The 23,907-nt window shown below is 44.5% G+C and overlaps 1 protein-coding gene across 2 annotated transcripts in view; it reads right to left on the bottom strand.

The window, feature by feature from the left end:
- Positions 1-23,907, bottom strand: part of ADGRB1 (adhesion G protein-coupled receptor B1) — a 213,245-nt gene that overhangs the window by 140,947 nt on the left and 48,391 nt on the right. For both annotated transcript variants that reach the window (XM_065627733.1, XM_065627734.1), the window contains 7 exons: positions 22,818-22,976; positions 14,296-14,403; positions 8,366-8,530; positions 6,692-6,864; position 4,106; positions 3,082-3,246; positions 559-723 (listed from right to left, as the gene is read on the bottom strand). In XM_065627733.1, the coding sequence (XP_065483805.1) occupies positions 559-723; positions 3,082-3,246; position 4,106; positions 6,692-6,864; positions 8,366-8,530; positions 14,296-14,403; positions 22,818-22,976 (936 nt within the window). The remainder of the gene's footprint in view (positions 1-558; positions 724-3,081; positions 3,247-4,105; positions 4,107-6,691; positions 6,865-8,365; positions 8,531-14,295; positions 14,404-22,817; positions 22,977-23,907) is intronic.

Raw genomic sequence — 23,907 nt, 5'->3', positions numbered from 1 at the left:
AAGTATCTGCTCCTGCTTATTTTTCATGTTAAACCCCAGTTTTTCCCCTGTCCTAGAGCTCATTCACCCTCCATTCAGGCTTTTGCACCCTTTTTTCTCAAATGGATGCTGCTCCCATGGCTGTAGTTGGAGGAGAGTGAGATTGGGTGAGACTCTGACAGATGTAGACACATCTGTCCTTTTTAAAAATTAAATGGTGTGCAGGTGTCCCAGGGGCTAGGTAAACTACTGTGGCATCTTCAATATTCAACTACTTCATGGATTCAAGACTCTGATATCAATTTTTGCTTTCAGTGTGTCTTTTCCTCTTATGACTCTATGGTAATGAAAACATGAAAAACATCAAGGTTAGCCTGGTGGGACTTACCAAACATTCACTGAAATTAGTATGGTTACACTGGTTTGGGCAGAAAATAAATCAAGCCATTGTCTTGTCTTGTGCCTGAGTCATAGGCAGGGTTCAAACATATCACAACTCCTTGTTGCATTCATCTTTCTGACACAGGACACTCTTTCTTCCCCATGCAAAGGAAAGCATGAGGGGTCTGGGGTACATACCAGGACACTTTCTGTCGTTGCACTGCTTATACTCTTCCTTAGGGCCCCGGCAAGTCTCTCCACCAAAGAAGGGTCCGTAGCACATGCGGTCACGTCTCTGAGTCCCACCTCCACACGTGGTGGTGCAGCTGCCCCACACTCCCCAGGCCTGCCACTTCCCATCCACTGGAGACAAAAAAAGAGAAGAGAAACAGACTGTCATGTCCCAAATCTAATCTGCAACAGAAGGAGACTATATCCCAAGATGAGCACTGGAACACAGGGTGAGTAGAGCACGCCTCAGTGGGAAGGGAGGTCTCCTGCCTCAGATCTTTGTCTGGTCCTCAACAGACATGAAATCAGTGTGTCCTCCTTCCCATTGCAGCAGCTCTTTAATGGTTGAAGGGTATTCTTGTGTTTCTTCTCAGCATCCTCACCTCCTGTAAAAACAGCCCTATCTCTTTCCTTGGGCTCAGATTCGGGGCTGTGGTCACGAACACTCTTCAGGTGGGCAGGGATTCAACCTGTCTAGCAGCCACATCTGCTAGTCAAAGTCCATCACTTGAGTTTGGTTGGGATGCACAATGTATGCGTGAACAGACCTTCCCAGAGAAGGTCTGGCCCAGGGATTTAGAGAGACCAGCAGAGCCCTCAGGCAGTAAACTATAAAGAAACATCAAATAAACCTCCCTCCAGCCATTTCCAAATAAACCTCCCTCCAGCCTTTTCCATTGCACTATTGCTTCATGGGCCTTGGAAATAAAATGAGGACGTTGTCTTATTCCATTGTATTTTCTCCCAGCATCTTTACAGATCCAGTGGAAATGCTACTTCTTTTATGTTAACAATGGCATTTATCAAAATGCTACTTCTTTTACATTAACAATGGCATTTATCAAAGCACTATAAAAATGTTAATTATCCCTCACAACAAGCCTGCAAGGTAGGGAAACATTCTCCTCTGCTGCATCACAGATGAGAAACAACAACTCAGTGACAGAACTAGAGCAAAGACCTAAATCTCCTGATTCTTATTTGGGTTTTAATTAGGAGTTAACATGTCATGGGTTGAATAACTCCTTTTGGGAGAGTGGGGGATCCCTCTCTTCTCCTCCAAGAAGTAAAAGAACATTAGCGTCTTCAGTGATGCCATTTGTAGCGGAAGCCATGACCAACATTGCTTTGATAACTCTGAAATCAGTGGGACAAGGTTGTCTAAAAAAGAGTGGGGCCCGTTTTGTCTTTGAAGATCTTCATAAGTTGCAAAGAAGGAGCGAGATACCTAAACGTCAAAATCTACTAAGGACCATGTAGGAAAGTCCAATATCTTCATTAAATACTGGTTATGCTCTGCTGCAGATGGTGATGCTACCAGAAAGGATAGGAATTCCCTGAGGAAACAGGTATACCAGGCTGAAGAGGTACTGGTTTCTATGTTTGTGGAGTAGAGAAAATGACAGTACTTGCTTACAAGGTATGAGAAGTGCCTCTAAGAAATGACCTGTTTCTGGCTGTCCCTTTTCTTGTGGAAAAGGGTGGAAAAGGGAGAAAGGCCCTCTCCATCTCAGGGGTCCAATCCTTCTCAGTCCAGTGGGCTAACAGGGGTGGAGCACCCAGGGAGAGCCAGGGAATGGTCCAGAAGAAGCATGGCAAGAAAAATTGGTTCCTGGTGTCTCTTGAAGGCTTCTAGTTGTTTGAGCCTTCTTTCCAGATCAGAATGTTTTCCACACCAGCTGACCAAACTAGTCCCTTTTCAATGGCCTCTCCCAAGACTCCTGCACAGAAAGGAAGAAACTCCACCTGCAACTCTACAATGCTGGTGTCAGTCTGAGAAATGCAGATTTGTGGTGTCAGGTGTGATCTGGTACTTGCTTCAATTTTCTTTGCTTCTTCTGCATGAAATGGCTCTCTTGGAGCACCATGGTCCACGGTATGAAGACAAGGTGATTATGCTGAATGTAAGGTACTTGTTACAACAGAAGCAGCAGCAGGAGTTATTACTATTATCATTATTATTGCTATGATTATTATCTGAAGACAAAGCTACATGAGTAAAATAAGTGGCAAGTCCTAGGCATGAATCAAGGCTTCATTGTGTCAGACATCGTCACAGACAAGGTTCAAACCTGTGACACAACAGTGGTTGCTTCCCTGTTTGCTTCAAATATAACTAGAAGTGGTGATTTGGTAGAAGAAAAGAATAACAAAAAAGAAGGAAAGATGAAACATCTTGGAGCATAAAAACATGAAAACGGTTTCATTGATTTTTTGTTTGTTTTAAAAATATGCCAAAACACGGCATCTAAGGTTAGAAAGACATGTTCCCTGTAGATAATAACTCACCTCTCTAGGGTCTTCTGGAGCATTTGCCAGCTATGGATTTTGACTTACATGGTCCATTGTTATGACCCACAACCTCCTTATTACTGCATTACTGGTGAAAACTGTGCAGTTTTTCTCCAAAGGAAATAGGAGGGGATTTCACAAAAGCTTACCTGGAACTGCAGAGAAGGATGACCCAAGACAAAGTTGTTGTTCACTGACCTGGGCATTGGCGTAGGAAGCAGTCCCTGGTTTCCACCCAGTGTCCCTGGCATTCGGCTCCCCCGTAGGAAGGTCCATTGCACTCTCTTGTCCGTTGCTGGGTACCGTTGGAGCAGGAGGCCGAGCAGGAGCTCCAGCTCGACCACTCATTCCAGTTGCCGTCCACTGAGTGGCCCAAAGAGAGAAAACAAAACTGAATGTGAAAATCGCTCCCTCTGGAAGGAGATATGTGCAAGAGTCTCTGGCCTGTGCCTACAGGGGACTGAGACAAGGGGGGACAAATTGGAGTCACCCAGCATGAGAGAGGGCACGGATCACCAAGGAAAAGTTCAGACAACTTTGGCAATGGCAATTTGTTGGAACCCTCTGCAAGCTCTGACTGTTATGTTGTGGCCTGGCAGGATGCAAGTACCATAACATTTCAATTTTTATGTCCATACTCCACATGACACCATAACAGTTGAAATTATTGATATTACACATTCCAACACTAAAGTCAAAACTATTAATAGTGCCGATTACAACATAACATCAAAACAGAGAGCATGGATCATGCTTTCACTGAAAATTTTTGAAGGAATCAATACATTACCATGACATTTCCCATTTTGGGCAATCAGCACTTTTTGAGGCAACCCATTTTTCACCAAAGCAAGGCACAAATATGCAGGAAGGGAACTTTCTCCAGCACCCAAATGCTCTGTTTATCATTAAAGCACACGCAGAAACTCAAACCACAGCGTTATTCACAGATATTCACACTGCTAGCTGGGAAATGCTCAGACCAAAGGTGTGCTCCAACAAGAGACCACAAGTGGAGTGCGCGTGTGTGGTCAATGTTCTTCTCTCACAGCTGAATTAACACCGACAGGCTTGATATGTCTCTACACAGCAATGTCTTTGGTAATTAAATAGAGGAGGCAGGAACAAGAGAGGTTAGGATAGGAACGGGGCTGGAGAGAAACATGAATACATCTTATTAGCGTGATGCAGTGTGAGACATTCCCAAGTGTGGCAGTTGCACCCTAATTGGTCCCTGATCAACAGATCCATCACCCAGCCTGCTATTCCTGGAGCACTTTTTTCTCATTAGCAGCGGTCATCATGCTCTGTTTAGCTCTCACTAGCTTCTAGCTCTCACTTGGAAAAAAACAACCCAAATCCACGAAAATTCCGAATTCTGGCGCAAATCATGTTGCTGTACATTGCAGCTCATCTTCTTTTTTTTTTTTTTTTGTCAGTCCAAGAGAAAAATAGATGCAACCTGGTCCACTGTGTAATCTGCAAGGACCCAAACAGCCCCAAATAAACCCCATTGCAGTTGTGTAGTTGAGCAGCTGTTTATTTGCAAGTACGTAAAAAAATGTCAAAAACATCCAAATGAGTAACTGTCAATTCAGAGGTTGTCACGTGAGATCAGGAGGTGTGTAAAATGAGGCAGGCATAAAGGTACATAAAAGTATAAAAAGTGTTCGTTTTTAGCAATCCAAGCCTGGTGTTTTCATCGTGCATAAATTCACAGCATCATGTCAATGCCTATCAATCCCAAGGAAGGGAAATGCAAAAAGTGGTGACTTGCAGGTGATTCCTCTCTGGAAATGATCCAAAATTGCACAAAGTAGATCCTACCAGGTATAAATTCATGTGATTTTTCTAACTGAAGGAAGTGCTGGTAGTTACCATGAACTGATGGTGCCTGCCGTTCATTTGTATTCGCCTATACTGAGAAAATAAGATTACATTTACCAAAGTAAAAGTTGTGTTTACTAAAAAAAGTTGAATTTGCTAAAAAAGCTGAATTTACCTCAGCTATGCCTGCTGCTGTGGAAGTGGTGATGGGCAGCTTACCACAAGTGTGAGCATTTGGAGACAGGAAAATAAGGAAGAGCCACATGCATAAATTTCTCATTCAGTTTGAGACAGGGAACAAGTAATTTCCTTTGAGATGAGAGATTATTTATTGATGAACTGTAATTTCAAAGATGTTTAAGAAAATGGAGAGAGATGGTCATGTTGCACCTCCAGCCATATGTGCTGACATTAAGATGTCTCTTGGGCAAGATGCTGAGAGCTCTTCATCACAGCCACAGCAAAGACTCCTCAATGCAATTGTCACACCTCAGTGTGAGTCTATCAAAAATGTTTTTTAGAATTTGGCTGGTGTAGTCTACACAGAGAATGGCATTGTCTTCCTCATCTCTCTTCAAAGGACTTGGAGCTCAGCCTGTGATATCTACTGCTCTGGAGGAACAAAAGTTCTGTTGTCCCTGCAGAAGAGCATTTTTTATCAGTTGTAGCAATAAATCCTCAGAGCAGGGTGGTAATAAGGGATATGACTGTCTGGTGTGTCAAGTGCTGAGCAGCGCCCATTGTTGTGCTTCAGTGCTTCCCCCAACGCCATACTCATTTAGCACAGTAAAGCCACTGATTGCCTTTGTGGCGTTAATTAGAGCTGAAGTCTTGCAGTTGGACTGCTTGTCTTTCCAACAACTGTTTCATTCGCTGCAGTGTATCCACATATTTATTTGTATTTAAATTAATTATGGATCAATGTTAACTCAGGATATGTTTTATTTCCCAAGCAATGCCAGATCTGACTTCTTCAATTCGTTTTTTTTTATGACAGAGTCAATTTGGTGTCTGGTATGTTCTTATTCTGAGTAGAGTCTTCTGGACAGCGGCCAGAAACTCAAAGATAGTTACTTGAGATGAAAACTGGGTGGGAAATGCCAGGAGACTTCTCACAAATGTTTTCACAAAGTTCTCATCACTCCCACAATCCCTGTCCTCCTCCAGGGACATAATAATGTCTCATAGTGATTCTCATTAAACTGGAAAAATGTCAGTTGACATTACTGCAGGAGAGAGCAGAAGCGTTGGGGAGCTCCCTCTTGTTCAGATCATGTTCAGCAGGACATCCTGAGATAAATTAATGGGGACTTTGACCCAGGTCCAGTCTGATTCAGGAGAAGGAAACCACAAGGACACGAGTGGATTTCCAGTGGGTAAAAGCCATTTCATCTTGAAGTTTCTTTATGGTGTTTCAAAGTAAAACTCAGGGAAAGTCATTTGGAAGTTAAATATAGGGTGGGGAAAAAGTTCTTAAAAGTATTAAAATAGGGATGGAAGGCTCTCAGAAGACTCTTAGTCCATGTCAGTAACCAGGATCCGGTACAGAGAAGACTTGCATATATAGTGAATTAATGCACATATATTGCTAACAAGCAAAACTATTAATTAATTCCAGCACAATAAGCTCAGTCAGGCAAAATAACTTTAAACCAGTCACTGGAAGTAACAGGTGAGAAGCTTAAGATGGTCTTGGAAATAAAGATAGCTGGGTCAGTCCAGATCCAACCCATATAACGTGTCCTCTGAAAGTTTTTACACAGGGCAAATGTGAACCTAAGACAATGCTGAGCTGAATAACCCCAGAAAACACCTCTAGGTTGTTCCTTCAATGTGTCATTTCCTTATAGATCTTCTTTAGGACAGTGCAGGCTGTGTACTCATTCAGCTGAGGCATCTACAGACCCACTCGATGGTGAACATGTGTGAGCATCTTCAGAGACAGGGACACCTACTGGAGCAAAGGCTTTGAATCTCTAACTGCCTTACCTGGGCAAAGTGCAATGTTGCAGAACTTGGTTTGCTTCTCTGGGCCCTCGCAGGGGTTTCCACCAAATTGTGGGGGTTTGCATGTCCGGGTCCGGTCCCTGTACCCTCTTCCACACGTGGAAGAGCACAGGCTCCATGGGGACCACTCATCCCAGGTGCCATGCACTGCAATCAAAGCAAAAGAAGTAAGTTTCCTTTCCAAAGGAGGTCTGAAGAAGTCAGTGGGCACATGGAACACAGTATCTTCCCAGTCAGAATGAGCAGCATGTGAGAAGTGAGTGTGGGAAGGCCAAGAACAAACTAACTCAAAATGTGAAAGAGGAATGTCACATAACTTTTTACACTTTGGTATCGACATCAAATGTCTGTTACTTTCTGGCCTACTTGAAATAAATCACAACACACTTTTAATTTACCCCAATTTTTCAGATTTTTGAGCCAAGAGAAAGGGCATTTCGTGAGCTAGAGATGCACTTACCTAGAGAGGAACAAAAAAACCCAGCACCCTTTGGGAGGCAGCATCACTATCATTTTGTCACTTATTACCCTTATTTCCTTCCCTCAACATCTTTTGTACTACATCATCAAAGGCTACAGAATTTTCAAGCTCCCAGGAAAGTTTTAGTCTGGTTACTAATTACTACCATACATCAGTGATACCACAGGGAAAAGCTAGGGAGACTTGGAAGGACAAAATGGGATGGGCAACATGGTCCAACACTGGTCAGACCATCACTGGTGACTCCTGGAACTAGACATCTAAAGCCTTCTAATCTAAACTGGTCTAGTTTTCTCCAATCTAATCTAATCTAGCTAGGTTATCTATGGAAGGTTAGTCACTGTAATTTCTAGAGGCCAAATGTTACAAGAATGTACTGATCTCTCTTAAGGGACTTAATCCCTTGCAGCTTTACTGGAGAAGGTAACACAAAATCAATAATGCTTTGGGGGGGGAAAATAAAATATATATATATATATATATATACAGGTACTTTTCCAGTCCTTCACTGGTTGCTAACAGCGACTGATCCACTAGTCTCAGGAAAGGGCATTCAAAACTAATATTTTGTAACTGTTATCAGATATCTTGCATTATAAAAGATAACTAGAGGAGGAAATGCAAGAACAAGCATGGAAAAACAGCTTGGTGGTTTCACCATTGTAAGAGTGGTTCTGAACAATGACGTTGCTGGTCAGGACTTGTGAATAACACACCTGGGTTAAATAGCATACTTCTTCAAAATTATGTCCAGGCTTCCCAGATGGTGCTTTTCCATTAAAATTGTGGAATAAGGAATATGAAAACAGAAATGAGTGCAGCAGTGTGACTAGTATTGGTATCTGAGCAACTGAGAGGGTCCTCTTCTCCTTCCCAGTCTGCTCCATACTTGGAAAGACCTCAAAGGGCACATGCCTTTCAGATGTACTGTGTTCATTGCCTTTAGATAACATCTAATTGTTCATACCGCACGAAACAAGTGCCCACCTAATGGTGCTTGGTCTAGCAAAGGTCTCTGTATGAGGTTTTAGGGTACAAAAAGAAGGGAGAGGAAATAAAAAACATCTCTTTCCAAGAAGATATCACAGTGGAGATATCACAGGCAGTCAATCCTCTGCATATCTCCCTTCCCCTCCTGCCCACATGTACATGGAGCGCTCAGCCCACCTGGGCACACGGCAGAGTTGTTGCACTGTCTCTGCTCCCGGAGAGGGCCACTGCACTGGGTGCTGTAGGAAGACGACACACAGAACCTTGTCCTGGTCTGCCAGCCCTCCCCGCAGGTGGTCGAACACACGCTCCATGGGGACCACTCCTCCGCCGCGGGGTCACCTGTTGGGGTTGGAGCAGAAGGTGAGGACGTGGCATCCTTGGCACCCGGATCTCCAGGGCAGGGCTTTCCAAGTTGTACTTCACGAGTTGCTGGCAATCTGTGCAATGTGTCCCACATGTGGTGTGACCAGAAGAGTGCAAGGGGATTGGTGAGAAAACGTGAGGGCTGACAATGGGCTACAAGTTTTTTTGGGGTACTGCACAGAACTGTAGCATAGAGGTACAAAGAAAAAAAAAGGAAGAAGGACAGTGTGGAAGCATTGGGGCACTGGGCACGGCAGGCTCGACTACTGATGACAAAGTGGTGTAGCCACTGCAGAACCATGTGAGCTGGGATACATAGCTTCTACTCAGAGATAGTACCAATTAAGTAAAAATGATTAGATGGATATAGTAAATGGGTCCATAAATTGAGCAGTTGTAAAGATTCAACTCCTTTCCCTGCTTTCTCACAGCCCCTGCCAATGCAGATTGGCAGTGGAGGAGCAGACAAAACAGAAGATGACAGTGCCTGAGAAGGACATTGGCTGAAGTAATCCCACAGAGATTTCTCTTGTCATCTCCTTTACCTTTGGAGAGGATCTGCTTTGACCATATGATACAGAACAAGGTTAACTGTTCCCAGACATCATCCAGTCCCTATCAGCTGCTTACCTGATGGGGCAGGATTGGAAAGGCAAATAAAAGCATCCCATTATCAAGAGATGGGACTGGAAAACAATGAGACATATTCCATTTGTCATTAATATCCCTGTAGACAAATGGTCATGCCAGGAGCGTTTCAGTCAGGCTGCAGCCTCCAGATAAGTCACCAGAAGTGTGACATGGGCAAGGAAAGGATAGTTTTCCATTAGTTTCTTAGGCGTTAGTCTATCCTTGAGAAAATACCTCTCTCCCCCAGACGAAAACTTGCTCTGTTTCATTTCATTAATTTCTGCATTGGTTAGGTTTTTAGATTTTTAATAGGTTGCTAATAATTATACATGGTGAACCTAGAACATAACATCTAGTGTGTACAGTACACAGGCATATGGCACAAATAAACACCAACACATCTTTGAGGATGCATACTAGAGCAGCACATAATGGATAATATACATAACGAATACTCTTCAGAGCATCAGACTGCACTGTGTCACCTCATAAGCAGATTCATCTGGCAGACTATGGATGATATAAGAAGTATCATGGCACTGGGTGCAGAAGGTAAACTTGACTTCAGGGCTTGTAAAACATGGCACAGCCTGAGCTGCACCCAGCAGTTGGATGTGTTTTCCCATGCTGTCACCCCATTCCCAAAGAAAACTGGACAGTAGACGCTGTGTTGGATTGATCAGCTGTAACGTGGAGCATGGAGGGGACTCTAACAGTGGGCTGCTACAGCTTGAGATCTCAGCCTGCCTGTAGGGCAATGTGGGTTATAAATCAGCTGAGTGAAAGTCCATGTCAGTACAGGAACTGTGATGGGTACTGTAAGGGTTGGAGACCACCAAGCTGTCTAATATTACCTCAGCTGATCTAAAGTTCTGCATGTCTGGCTTCTTCCTCAAGGTGGTGTATTTATTTACTGGTGTCTTAAGGGAGTTTTTTGCATGCAATTAAATTTTATGCAGGATTTCAAGGATTTGTGGCCCTCATCAATCTGCTCACTGGGATTTTTGGTATTTATCTGTGTTATTCATTAGATGTCACGGTTTTCAGCACATTTACTTAGAATGTCTCCAGTCATTCAGATGATTTGTAATTAAAAGTATGCCCATTAATCGGAGGCTGGTGAATCAACATGTGCAGGACTGTTGAAGGGCGAAAGTGTAGAGGAAAACCTGTCCTTAATGTAAATCGGACAGGCTTTCATTCCTTTATTTACCAGCTGGACTTAAAAAGAAGTGGAGGTAAGGATGACTCTTCACCTCATCTATGCCATTACAATGATAATCCTGAGATGTAAGTGCCTTTGTTCATTAAGCCAAAGTTGCTCAATACTGTATCCCTTTGCTTTTGTGTTTTCTTTCAGTAATATGCCCAGATGGTTCCAGGTAAATAAATGTTATGAACCGTTGGTCTTTCTCTGGGATGTGTAGAAAACATTGTGTGTTTTGAGACTTTGGGGCTTCAAGAAAACCTTGCTCCCATATGCTGTTTCTCAAATATTAGATCTTCTGGTATACAGAGATCTGCATTTCCATGGTAATTTTGCTGCCTTCCCAATAAAGAACTCAACTGGCTCTGTCAGATAGACAGTCCTGTGATACTCCGGGTTCCCCATTAGAAAGTTACTTTTTTGGTACCATCATTTCAGCATTTGCCACCTAGAGTGGCTCAGATTTCAAGAGATCCCTCTTTGGCCCACAAATCCCAACCATTCCTGCTACCAAGCCTGCTTGGTTGCTGCACTGACAGATGATGCCTTTACATTGCTCAGAGAACCTCCTCCCTTGACGTTGAGCAACCTCTCCAATACTGCACCCAACAGCATCTAGGCTCTCAGTGGCAGGGAGCTGGCATTTTTTGGTAGCCAAATACTGATAGTTTTTGCCCCAAAAGTCTTTCTGAAAGGCCAGGGGAAGCCTGCAGAGAAACAGTTGCCTCCTCCATCAGCAACTCATGGCTTGGAGACGCTGCTGTCCCACCACCTCCCCACTCAGACCTGGCTGTGGTTTTGCAATCTCCATATTCAGACAAGAGTTACTGTGCTACTAGGTGAATTAATGGCATCTTTGAACCAAATTTCACTTCTAATTCTTTCCTCTTCTTTATTATTTTTGACCTTTGCCCCTTCACAGTAGAAATAGGTATGATTAGACATAAACCTCCTCAATTATCATCTCTCACATTGCACCAATCCCTGGTTTTAAAATCCCTAATATAGTTTATTTTCCAAGTGTTGGTTGCTCCTTTGGGTTTGGTGTCATTTTGAATGAACTCAGCCTATTAGGGCATTATGTCCAGTCTAGTCTCAAACATTGTAGAAATTCAACTGATTTTCAAACCATTCCAGACCCAGTTCTGAGACACTCTCAGGAATCAGAGCAAACTCTCTTGTTCTCCACCCAAGAGAAGTAGAATGCATCTTCACCACCAAAACTATGGATGAGAAGGATTTCTGCACCTCTGTGTGCAGCAAATACAATTTACTAGACTTGATATCTTCCAATTATTTATCCCAGAAGTGGATCCTGGCTCTACTTTTTGATATAAGGGCATGAGTCTACCATGCTCATCGAGTTTGAACACCCTGTAGTACATCTCATTACTGTCATATAAATAGACCTTCCAGAGATGCACTCCACCAAATCAGTCTTCACCTGATAGAGGACAAGGAGCCATGCACTGCCCTCCATCATGACTGGTGCTTGTAGACAGATGTCTCTGCAGGACTGAGCTTTGATTAGTCCTGCAATGCTCAGGGCTGACTTGGGGATTAACAGGAGTGTCCCAAAAGAGTTAGGAGCGGGGAAGACCCCACTACAGCTGGGAAGATGTCCCTTTGTAGGGCTCGGTGCTCCCATAGAGCCAGCTGCAGCTCCTCTCCTGCAGCTGGACAGGTCCCAGCAGGTGCTGCAGGAGACATTTTGGGCATCACTCCACAGGACGTAGCACAACAATCCAGGATCATTTCCAGCATCTGGCCAGCCCTGAGCCAGCCTTACTGAGAGCTCATCAGCCTGCAGGGTCCCTGTCAGTGCCTGTGGCTTCTCCATGATGCTTCTTCTCTCAACACTAATCGAGCAGCACATTGTTGCCATCCCTTTGCCAGGATCCCATTTTTTTGGCGTCATCTGCCAATCTGATACCTCCCCACGTGCATCCACTTCTCTCACATCCTAAAGCTGGCAAAGACCTCCTGGAAGCATTCTGTGGGCTGAGTCAGGAGGGCCCATGCCAGGGACCTGCTGGGCTGGATCTCACTCTTGTGCTATTGCTGGGAGAGACATGTGGTCAGCCAACAGCACCGCAGCTGAGACCACAAGAGTGCCAGAGCCTGATGGCCAACAGGACCTGGATGCCAGGGCTGTGGAGGGCTGGCAGGAGAAGGGTCATCCTCTCATCCCTAGTCCTTATAGCTACATCAGCTATTTTTCATATTTCACATTTTTCCAGGTTTTGAGTGTACGTGCAATGTTCTATTTCCTACAGACTGTGTTAGTTGCTAGGGAAGGTGTTGGCTTTGCTTTGGCATCCTCAGCTAAAGACTCTCTCTAAAACCCTTCCTGAGTTGTAACCTCTACCTGATCTTTAAATCTCCTCCATCCTAATTTCTTTGAACAACTTGGCTGCAGTTGCTGCTTCTGGGACAGTGGCAGGAATACGGCAAGCTTGCAGCAGGACAATGCCCATCTCCCAACCCACTCTGCACTCAGGGATACAACAGCCCAAGTCAGACATGCTATAGTAGTGGCTATGATGGCAGGGAGTTATTACAGGCATCACTGAGCCCAGATGATGTATCTGGCTGCATGGTGGGAAGAAAAGCCAAGCTATGAACCTGATGGCTGAGCCACAGGTTGGAATAAAGCACTGGAGAAGAACTTGGGACCAGGAGGAGCAGGAACAATGAGATATCGCAGGACCTGCCTTGGAAGGTCTTCTTGTCCCCCTCATTTGGACATATGTGACAGAGGTTGAGCTCATCTTCACCAGGTTACAGCAGTGCAAATGCTTTTCTTCTCCTGCAGCCTTTTGCCAACTGCCAGTGATCCTGCGCTCACTGCAGGGAACAGATTCAGTACATGGTGGCAAGGAAATTCCAACTGTCCCCTGCCTTGCGTGGAAAGCCACAACCCCAGACATTGCCTGATCATCCCCAGAGACTCCACACCACACAGCTTCCTGACACTCTTCACTGCTGCAGACTGACAAAGTCTTGCTGTGTTGGATGGAGCACAGCTAATTTACATCAGAATATGACCCACACTCCCTTATAATCTATTTCACTGGTTCTTCAAATCACCTGTCTGAAACCTTTCCAGACCACAAAATATTTGCAAGGTCACTGAGTAATGATTTCAACCTGTAGCCAGGGTCAGCACACCTTGTGTTGCCTGAGACCCATGATGTGTTGAGCTCCTGTCACAAAAGGCAGCTGTGAAAGGAGAGCACAAAACCTCTCCAGATTGGACCTGGCATATATCTCAGTCCAATTCATTCTCATCTTCCTGGATGATACTCTCTGATATTACAACATATTATTCCCCTCCTAGTGCAGGAGGGTGGAATGTCCTGCTGCAGAACCTACCAGATATAAATTCTTGCATAGCACTAGAGACCCAGTGACAGAGGAAAGCAGTCATGCTCTCTCCCCATCATACCCTACACATCTCCTCCTACAGTCAATGGGAAGGCATGACATGGACATCAGCAAAGAGGCTATTTTGCAGTAAGGTCAGCCTTGGCTTAATGAACCATGGCTGTTTAGATAGTTCAAACAAAGCAGTGGCTTAGAAGTAGGCAGGGTGATGAGAAGCAGCCTGTGAGAAGCATGATCTGGTTAGGGCTTTGCATCTAACACTTTTTGCTTTCTCTGGCTAATGGCAACAACACACAACCCTGTAGGGCAATGGGATGTGAAAAAACTGGGTGACGACCATTTGCTCAGTGTGTGATTTGTTGGATAAAACCCACACTAACCTGGGAGGAAAAGAGTTTGTTAGTTGGGTCATTGAAACAGCAAAGCGAGTCAATGCAGACAGCCCAGCCCAGCTGGGAAGTGCAGTGACCAGGCAGTGTGACAGATCCAGAGGCTGTTGTGGTAGGTCAGAGCTTACCTATTTGAGGTGCAGGATACCCGTAGTGCTGCAGTTCGTCAGTGTCCTCTCGCTTTCTGTTATCTGTGGACCTCAGCGATTGGCTTCTGGAATTATAGCGTCCATTGGCTATGGCAAGGTAATGGGTCATGTAAATACACCTTGGTTCACTCTGCAAGATCTTTCACTACAAAGGTTACATGTATATAAACAACAGTGACCTGCTACGTTCAGTTGACAAGACCATTGGCTTTCCAGCCCCAGCAGCCTTGGCCACCAGCAGTCCTCGAGGCTTTAGCACCGAGCCAGCCTGTGACACTTGGCATGGCTGGCAGTTCAACCCCTTGTTTCTTAGTGAGACTTGGACTATGAAGAATACGATCCCTTATTCCCAGTTTTTAATCAATCGCTATGATTTTCTAGGGTGTTGGTTGCTTTTACTGTACTTGTGGAGGATTTAGCTTTTTCAGATGTGCTAACAATGAATCCGATTATCTCTAATAGTGTTTTGAGATCTGTGGTGAGGACTGGCAGTATTTTTTGGTGGAAAACTCTGCCTCGCAACTAATATCTACTTAGAAATGCTCTGTAGAGTAACCAGAAAATGCTGAGTGGAGCAGGCAGGTGAAAAGGAAAGGGATAGCTCAAAGGAATGTCTCCTTGAGAAACTCTACCCTACCACCACTACCAAGGAGACATGAAGGTCTGGTATCAGCAAAGTGATCTAGGTACCAACAGAGCTATGGCTGGGCACCTTTCCAACTTAGGTGAAAGAGCAAAGCTTCTGACCCTAGTATCCTAACTGAAAATCTCCCACTGGAGACCATGGGGTTGAGATCAGGAGGTAAATAATGCATCCACTGTAAAGGCATTTAACTCTCAGTGGACATCAAATACCCCTGTTGCTTCCAAACTCACGGTTCTGCAAGCTTTGCATTTGCATCCCATGTGGATCAGCCCTGAATTTGCTACGGGGAAAAATAAAACCTCTGTTCTCTGTGGTACTGGGCATGTTGCAACCCTGACACATACCCTCCCTAGTAAACAGAGAAACAATCAAGCAATAGCAACCAAATCCCACCCACCAGTACTGCCTGCTGTAAATCAGGATGGCTCAGCTGACTCCACCAGAGTCATGCAGAACAGGAGACAGCAAAGCTGAGCCTGAGTAATCTGCGATCTGGCAACCAATTTGTTTCCAAACAGCAAGTACCAGACAGAGGATCTTTTTCCCCAAGGAGGTAAAACAGTCAGACATCTTTTTCAAGAAGTACAAACTGCCAAGAGATGAAATGGTGACAAATTTGATCCCAGAACCCTGGGAAAATTAATAAAGGTTAATGAAGCTTCAGTGTGGTGGCAGGACTCTTTATTGCCATCCAAGAAGGGAAAGCAGAGGAGGGAGAAGAATGATTCAGAGAGTCCCTGCCAGGAGCCAGACTTTATATTCAGCAGCTTGGTTCATGGAAGGAGCCCATCTATTTCATTAAATTATATTATTCTCCTTTACTGTTGCCGAAAAGCAGGACTTAGAGAACATCGAAAATGCCTCCTCCAGACTTTCCCAGCACCAACTGGTTGCAGGCTGCTGACTGGAGGGGACGAGATAGGGCAGTCACTCACCTGCCACTGTCAAGGGAAAGGAACCAGTAGCCAGATATCAGGACTGCAAACATACTGATATTTGCATACAACTTGTTTCTTGTCTGGCTCTTTACTGGAATAGAAGGGGCCAAAATCTTTATTTTTAATAGCTACAAAGTCGTGGGACTTTGCTCTGTGCAATTCAATTGAAAAAAAAAATGCCAGCCTTTAAGTAGCTTTCCAAAATCCAGTGTCTTGAGTTTGTTTAGGGAACAGGTTAAATTAGTCCAATATTTAGGACATATTTAAAACTCTGCTCCATTCCCACCACCCATTGCTGGCTAGAACCATGCACCTTCTTCTGTTCTGATTTAAGTCCTCTTCATCAAAACACACAAACCACAAGTGCACACAAAATTTTCATCTACAGTAAATCCCAAAGGATTCTCAGAGATTTGTTTAGGCTGGGAGAAGAAAGAGGGGCTGGGCAACAAGAGGAAGATGTGGAGCTTGGATGGCTTTGTCAACTGCCCAGAGCAAGGAAGGTAACAAGGCAAACCTGAAATTAAATATCCCAGAAGCAGCCAGTGAGCATGGAGGGATGGAAACACTGGAACAGGTTGCCCAAAGAGGTGGTGGATGCCTCATTCCTGGAGACATCCCAGGCCAGGCTGGACGGGGCTCTGAGCAACCTGATCTGGCTGAAGATGTCCCTGATCACTGCAGGGAGGTTGGAATAGATGAGCTTTGAAGGTCCCTTCCAACACAAACTATTCTATGATTCTATGATCCTATGAAGCAAGACAGAAGGAAGGAAATATAAGAGAGCAAAATAAAAAGTTATAAATACAGCCTTGGCATCCTGGACCTCCTCTCACCAGCTATTTGGACCTCATGTTCTTGGTATCTCCTAATGACTGATCCTGGTCTCAAAGGAGATGCATGATTTCCTCCCCTTTGGAAAAGGTGTTGCAGAGAAGCAAGTCTGTCTCTATTTAACAAGGAGCATGGCTTACATTTGTCCTGTACAGTCGCCTTGAATGTATGCAAAAAGCAACTATGATTCTGAACAAAGCAAGGGAAGCTGGGTCCCTTATGCGTGAGGCAAATTTGGAGCAAGTGAAAGGAGGACAAGGTCATAAAATAAAGGCAGTGGATAGCTGGTCAAATTTCAGCAGCCCGCTTCCTACAAGGAGGTCAGTGGAGAGGAGTAATGCCAGGATCAATGGAAGACCTAGACTTGATTTACATCCCAGCTCTACAAATGCCATGAGGATGGTACATTGCTGAAATACTCAGCACCTTGGAGAATTTAACATGAGGGATAGAGAAATAAAGCCCTTGGAGGGAAAAAAAGAGAGATTTCAATTGCAAACACAGGCAAGTATGTGAGATTTTGTAAGAACATAGCTTAAACATTGATGGGGAAGATGATCTTGCAATGCCAGCAGCAGTGGGAAGTGGAAGCAAGAGACCAACACTTCTAATGAGGACATGTAATACCTCAGCACCTTGAAACACAACCGAGGGAAAAGAAAGAAATGACTGCAGAGATGTTGCAATGTGGTGGGCCAAGGTTTTAACATCCAAGCATGTCTCAACAGAGCTACACACTTTCCCCCCTATGCTCATTCCCCAAACAGGAGAGGCAAAGAAAAAAGCAGGACCATGAAAATTATTCAGACAAGCTGGAGTAGTAGGACTGAAAGGATGGACCAGATCAAAGAGCGGAAAGGGATGATTAAAAAACAAACAAACAAACAAACAAAAACAACAAACAAAACCAACCAACCAAACACCAAAAAAAACACCCCAAAACATTGAAATGGAGTAAATATATCTCAGTGCAGTAAAACTGAAGGAAAAGGTGTTGGCTGTGGAGTTTTTGGGGCACCTAGCAGCTGCTAAAGGAGTAAAACTGAGAAGGGCAGAATCACTAACAACCCCTAACAACCAAGATCTCAGCAGACCTAGAAGAGGGTAATTTTTGAGGCAACAGGATATATGGCAATTGCACCAGGTAAGGAAACAGCACAAAGCATTTTGGTTTGAACATCTGAGACTTGTAAAAATGTCGCTGGGGGAGATGTGCAACTCCCAGATACTAAATGTCCGAACCACCATTAAAAGGGAAGACAGGGTGAAGTCCCTGCAAGCAGCAGCAGGTACATATAAGACAAGGTGCTCTTCCAGCTTGCAACGAATTCTAGCCTGGTCTGTGAGGAGTAAAGATGCTCTCACACGTCCACAGGATATTTCAGCTCAGTGGTTACAGCAAACAGGCTGTTTTTAATGAAAATCAGGGGCGGCAGAGAATGGGACTGAGGCTCAGTCTTTTGAATGCCATGTGGAACATGCCTTTCTTCACACGTCTAACAGATATACAGCCGAAGGGCCAGATCCTGAACTCACCTCATGCTGGAAATCCAGCACGGATTGACAGGACTGCACCATTGTCACACTTTGACACCTTAGGGCAGGATGCAACCACCCCTTTCCCAGGCTAGGGGAGACATATCTGCCCAATCTGCATACTCATAAATGTCAGAAGATGGTTTTGCATTGCCTCTGCCAGATGGGATGGCAGGATTTCAGCTGGCTCCTCCGCTGATTTTCATTCCCCAAGAATAAATGCAGGCCACCTACATCTCGGACTGTTCTTGCATTTCTCCAGCGCTGTCGAATTCCAGTGCCAGGGTCAGACTCATGACATCCCCTCTCTGGTTTGGATGTTGTCCTTATTATGTTGCAGGTCCAGCCTCCGTGCCAGGACCCTCTTTGTGCCAGGTTGTGAGCAACCACAGCTTTTAGCACCACAAAGTCAAGAGATGCCAGTGGAGCACAGCGGGTCTCCCCTTTCATCCAAAGCGGGGGGACCCAGAGAGCTTCTCTGCAAGCACTTGCCACCACACTCGAGTTGGCTTTTTTTTCCCCTCCATCTAAAAACCAGCAGCAACTGGCCAAATCCAATAGATGGAGGAAATCTCCCCTGTCTGTGCTGGAGAGGAGGATCTCACTGAGTCCTTTGCCTCTAGAAAGGAATAATCAGAGTCACAACAAACACTGGATGTTGTCCTTCAGATTATGTCTCTTGAACTGAACAGCTGCCATGAAAAAAGGCTCTGCCTAAACCAAGGTGCTATTACTAGACAAAGTTTCCTTTCCGGTTTGAGATGAGCCTTCATTACAATTTTTCTTCAGAGTTTTACAGCTTTGGGTTTGGCCCATGGAAATAACTTACCTGGCTCACTTGCTGTTGGGATTGGGTATGTATCCTTGTGGAAATTTAGCCAGATGAACATCATCAAGAAAGAGACTCCATTGCATGAAAGAGCAGAGATGATGGCCCAAGCGAGTGGAAAAACATAAAGCCCACATACAAGTGGCACCTGTGGAGTCATTCAGCCATCCCTGTGAAATGATTTCAAACAATGCTATGGCCTCCAGACTCAGCTCTGGGAACCACGTGGCTACACCTATGTTTTGGTGACCAAGCTGCCCGAAGTCACACCTCTTGGAAAGTCTGGGAGTCATCATTCCCACTGACGCACAGTGAGACTTGCTGAAGGTCCACCTGGGGCAGTTCTGGAAGAGAAAGAATGGCAGGACCTGGAGAAAATCCACTTGGGGAAGGACTTGCATGATAAGAAAGGTGGGATCCCTCTAGTGCATTTGCCATGGCCAGGCAAAATAAAATGACCAGTGAAGCCTTCATAGATCCTTCACAAAAGTTCGTCTCAGCAGCTCCAGGGAGCTGAGTGGCAGCACCCAAAGTTGCTCCCACTGAGAACCTGCCCTAGATGTGGTATCAGACTAAAATCTCCCACTGCTGCTGGAGATCCAAATAAACAGTTAAAACACTCTTGTTAATCAGCCATGAGGTTATGAGCCACTTTGGCAGAAGAAAGGAAGGAGAAGCTATAGAGTTGGATTTAACCTTGTGGGTGATGGCAATTTATGTGCCATTCTAATCTAACTTGCTTGACCAGCAACTTATTTTACTTTTCAGTGATGGTATTAGTTTCCTTGGACAAGTTTCTATTTACCGCCACAGCAAAGAGGAAAACACCAAAGTTCTCATCCCTGTTTTGTTTTGCTGCTTTACTAAGATTACAGATGGTTCCTTGGTCAAGGAAAGAGTATTTTATCCTGCATGTTTTCTACTAGAAAATTCAGGTGTCAGCTACTTCACAGTATCTGGAGAGGTATTATTACAACCTACTGAAATGCTTCACAATTCAGGATAAAGATGTTCTTCTGTCTTCTGTCCAGTTCTTTCTTTTTTTTTTTTCGTTTGTTCTTCTTTCTTTCGTTTTCTTTTTTTTAAATTTTTTTGTTTAATTTAGAAAAAAAATAATTGGAATCTATTTAACTGCAACATATATATAACAGTTCAAGTGGAAGAACGAACATCCTACTCATTCCTGACAAATCTATACGCAAAAGTCAGTATGACAATAACAGATTTAAAACAGAAGGATTTCTATTCTACCTTTAAATTCTCTCAAGTTTTGTGACAAATCAAAGCAAGGAGAAGGAAAGGATATGTTCAGAAAAATTAAAAGCCCTTCCTCAGTCAAAAGTGCACATCTCTTTGACATGGCTGCAAAGACAAGGGACAAATTCGCTGAGGAGCGAGTTCAGAACCAAATGCACAGCTTTGGTAGATAAGAAGAGATACAGGTTTATCTTGAGGTAGGATGTGGACTTCAAGATGTGCTTGCACAAGTCTTGAAAGATTAATTGTTCACATTTTCCCTTAAATGCTTTCTAGCTTGTCAGTGTGCAAGCATCACAACAAGGCTTAGCAGTTTGTCTGCGAAGAGACCTTTGGGAAAATTAATCACAACTAACTTATTTATTTCAAAAGGATGAATCTATTTGCACTGCCCCATTCCGTGGGTGTACTCTCTTTCCAAACTAGGACCTTTCATTTGGTTCAGGATCCTTTCTTTCCAAATAAGATCTGCTGAACAAACCACGCTGCAATTTGGAGCAGGAGTTGACTGGGTATGCAATGGAAAGAGGACAGGAAACAAATTAAATAATTTATTGAATCATAGCCTCTCCAGACACAATCAGGCTTTTCTGCATTTAGGATCAGCTTTGTTGAATGTTGTGTTATGGAAAGGATGAGTGAGTAAATAGTGAGTAAACAGTGATTCATGCTTCACTGTTGTGCTCTGCGCAAGAAGCGGAGGTGGAAACCTAACCCAAACTTCCAGGCTCCATGGCTGCCCACCATTCCATTTCATCACTCTTTGCCACAGCTACCTCAGGAGATCTAGCATGGAGAAAAGCAAAGTTTTGCCACTGGGGCAGATCAAGGGAAGATGTTATGCCCCTTGCTCAGTGTCAGTGAGGCTGGACCTGGAAAACTGTGTCTGGACCTCCCCTCAGTTCATGAGGGTTGTGAAGGAACCAAACAAGTCCCATGAGGGGTTATGGATGGGGACAGATGTCCTGCAAAGATAGTCTGTGGACAAATCCAGCACAGGAGGGGCACCGTAAGGAGTTTTTTGCCTGTAGTAATGTTTGTACCCATGTTTAAAGACTGGCCACGCTGGCAGAGCTGCTTCTACCCACCCACAATTGCACCTCCACCTTCTTCTCCTTCACAGAATTATCCACCAAGACTGGTGTGGCTCTTCCTTCAGCTCCATTCAGGTACACTCAAATCCCACAGCTGGACCCCCTTTCAGGTCCAGCTTCCAGATCCTTGCCCATGGGTGGATGCACTCTTGCCTTCGTTGTCTCAAGCCATGGCTGTGTTATGACTCCAAAGTCACCAGTAAGCGTGGGAGACATAGGTTAAATTTCCCTAGTGTGGGCAAACCTCAGAGTGAAATTAGCAACTGTGAGTCAAAGAGGTGAAATTCAATATACTATAAGGTTTCATTTAAAAAAAAAAAAGAGTCTAATTGCAACATTATTTAAATTTATAAAAGTGGTAAAAAATGCATGAAATCATTTTAGCCCTTATTAGAGGAATATATTTATGTCCCTCTATCTGAACTTCTCCTTTATCAAGAGATACTTCCTTGCCTTTGAAAACAGCTGAACTTTCCCTAGTTATTTGACCAGTCAGAGGAGTTATTCAAACATTCTCTACTATGAATGAGAAATAAAAAGAAGGGAAAAATTGTAATTGCCATTTGCTTGTGTTTACTGGCCTGAGTTTTTTCTGCTGTTGTTTTTTCCTCTTCACCTCCCTCTCCACTCAGTTAAGGCAAAAGAAACACTGGGGATGGAAGTGCTGCAGGTCACCAGCTCCAGCCATCAATATCTACCCGCTCACTGGGGTTGATAATTTGTCCCCTGCCCTCTGGAGAGAAGCTGCATTACAGGAGGAGAGCGAAGCATCTGCCAAACACTTTGCCTTGCTCAGGCTCCATGTTTTGTCTGACTAATGGCCACGTCTTTCTCTATATCTTAGCCCTGTAGGCTTCATTTTGTAAAAGAAAGGGACAGCAACACTGTTCTTGACCTAGAAAGTGGACTAAGATGAAATATTAACATCTCTCTTAGCTGTATACTTTATTTATTTATTTGGGAGAGAAGCTCCAAATATCAAAGAAATGCCTTTAAGGATGTATATTTTGCTATCAGTGGCAGATCTATCACCAGCATATAAATATTTGGTGTAAGCCTGCTTATAGATTCTGATAGATCAACCCTTATTCTTTGGGATAAAGGTCTGGATCTGCATGCATGTGTGTGTCAGAAGACATGTGTCAGCACGTGTGCATGTGCATGCGTGACCACGAGACAGGCAAGGAAGGGCAGGGCCATGCACAGCCGAAATCTCATGCTCCCCTGGGCTTGCTGCTCCGACACAACCCTTCGGCAGTTTCACCATGCCTCTAGAGCATCCTTCACTATTTATGGCCATGAGGCCAAGCTCCTCTTGAGAAGAGTGACCCGCTCACGCCCGTGCAAGGGAACATGCCTCCACTTACTATTGCACGCCTTCCTATTGCACAGCCGTCCTTCCTCCAGGACTCCCTCGCAGACAAGACCTTCATTGGGAAGGGGCTTGCAGGTTCGCATGCGGGTCTGCAGTCCTCCCCCGCAGTCCTTGGTGCAGTCACCCCAAGCCGACCATGGGTTCCAACCACCTGGGCAAAATCCAGAAATCTCCATCAGCTTCGGTGAGAGCCCAGCACCCAGGAAGCCAAGACAACACTGACCTGGCAGACCCTGCAATGTACCCACTGCCCGGCGCCAAAACTGAGATGTCTTTTAATGTAGTAGGACTAGGCAGCACAGGATAGCCCAGAAAGTCAAAAGGTAGGAGGGGAAGGAAGAAACATTGCCATTTCACTGACTTCTCTTCAACTCTTTCCTATGTCTAAAGAGGGACTTCACCTTCCTGGAAACCCTGCCCCTTTAAAGTCCAGCGCAGAGCCACAAAGATGATGAAGGGAGTGAAGCATCTCCCATATGAGGAAAGGCTGAGGGAGGTGGGGCTCTTGAGCTTGGAGAAGAGGAGATCGAGGAGTGACCCCATTAATGTTTATAAATATGTAAAGGGTGAGTGTCACGAGGATGGAGCCAGGCTCTTCTTGGTGACAACCAATGATAGGACAAGGGGCAATGGGTGCAAACTGGAACACAGGAGGTTCCACTTAAATATGAGAAGAAACTTCTTCACAGTGAGGGTGACAGAGCACTGGAACAGGCTGCCCAGGGAGGTTGTGGAGTCTCCTTCTCTGGAGACATTCAAATCCGCCTGGACGCCTTCCTGTGTAACCTCATCTAGGTGTTTCTGCTCTGGCGAGGTATTGAACTAGATGATCTTTCGAGGTTCCTTCCAATCCCTAACATTCTGTGATTCTGTGATTACTAATTAGTCTAGTTCTTTCTGTGCTTGCTGCAGCAAAGTGGTCCCCTCCTCTGAGAAGAACCTTTTCCCATTTTCTTGCGTGCTGGCTCCTAACCCCAGAAGACATTTGCAAAAAACACTTCAAGACACATCCAACATCAATGAGGTTATCTCTCCTCCCTCTTTCCCCATGCAAACACGTGTGTCTGTCTGCAGATAGCACA

Source organism: Caloenas nicobarica, chromosome 2 (genome assembly GCF_036013445.1).
Source record: "Caloenas nicobarica isolate bCalNic1 chromosome 2, bCalNic1.hap1, whole genome shotgun sequence".
NCBI lineage: Eukaryota > Metazoa > Chordata > Aves > Columbiformes > Columbidae > Caloenas > Caloenas nicobarica.
Note: the sequence above shows the minus strand (reverse complement) of the source record. Positions and strands in the feature narration are given on the sequence as shown.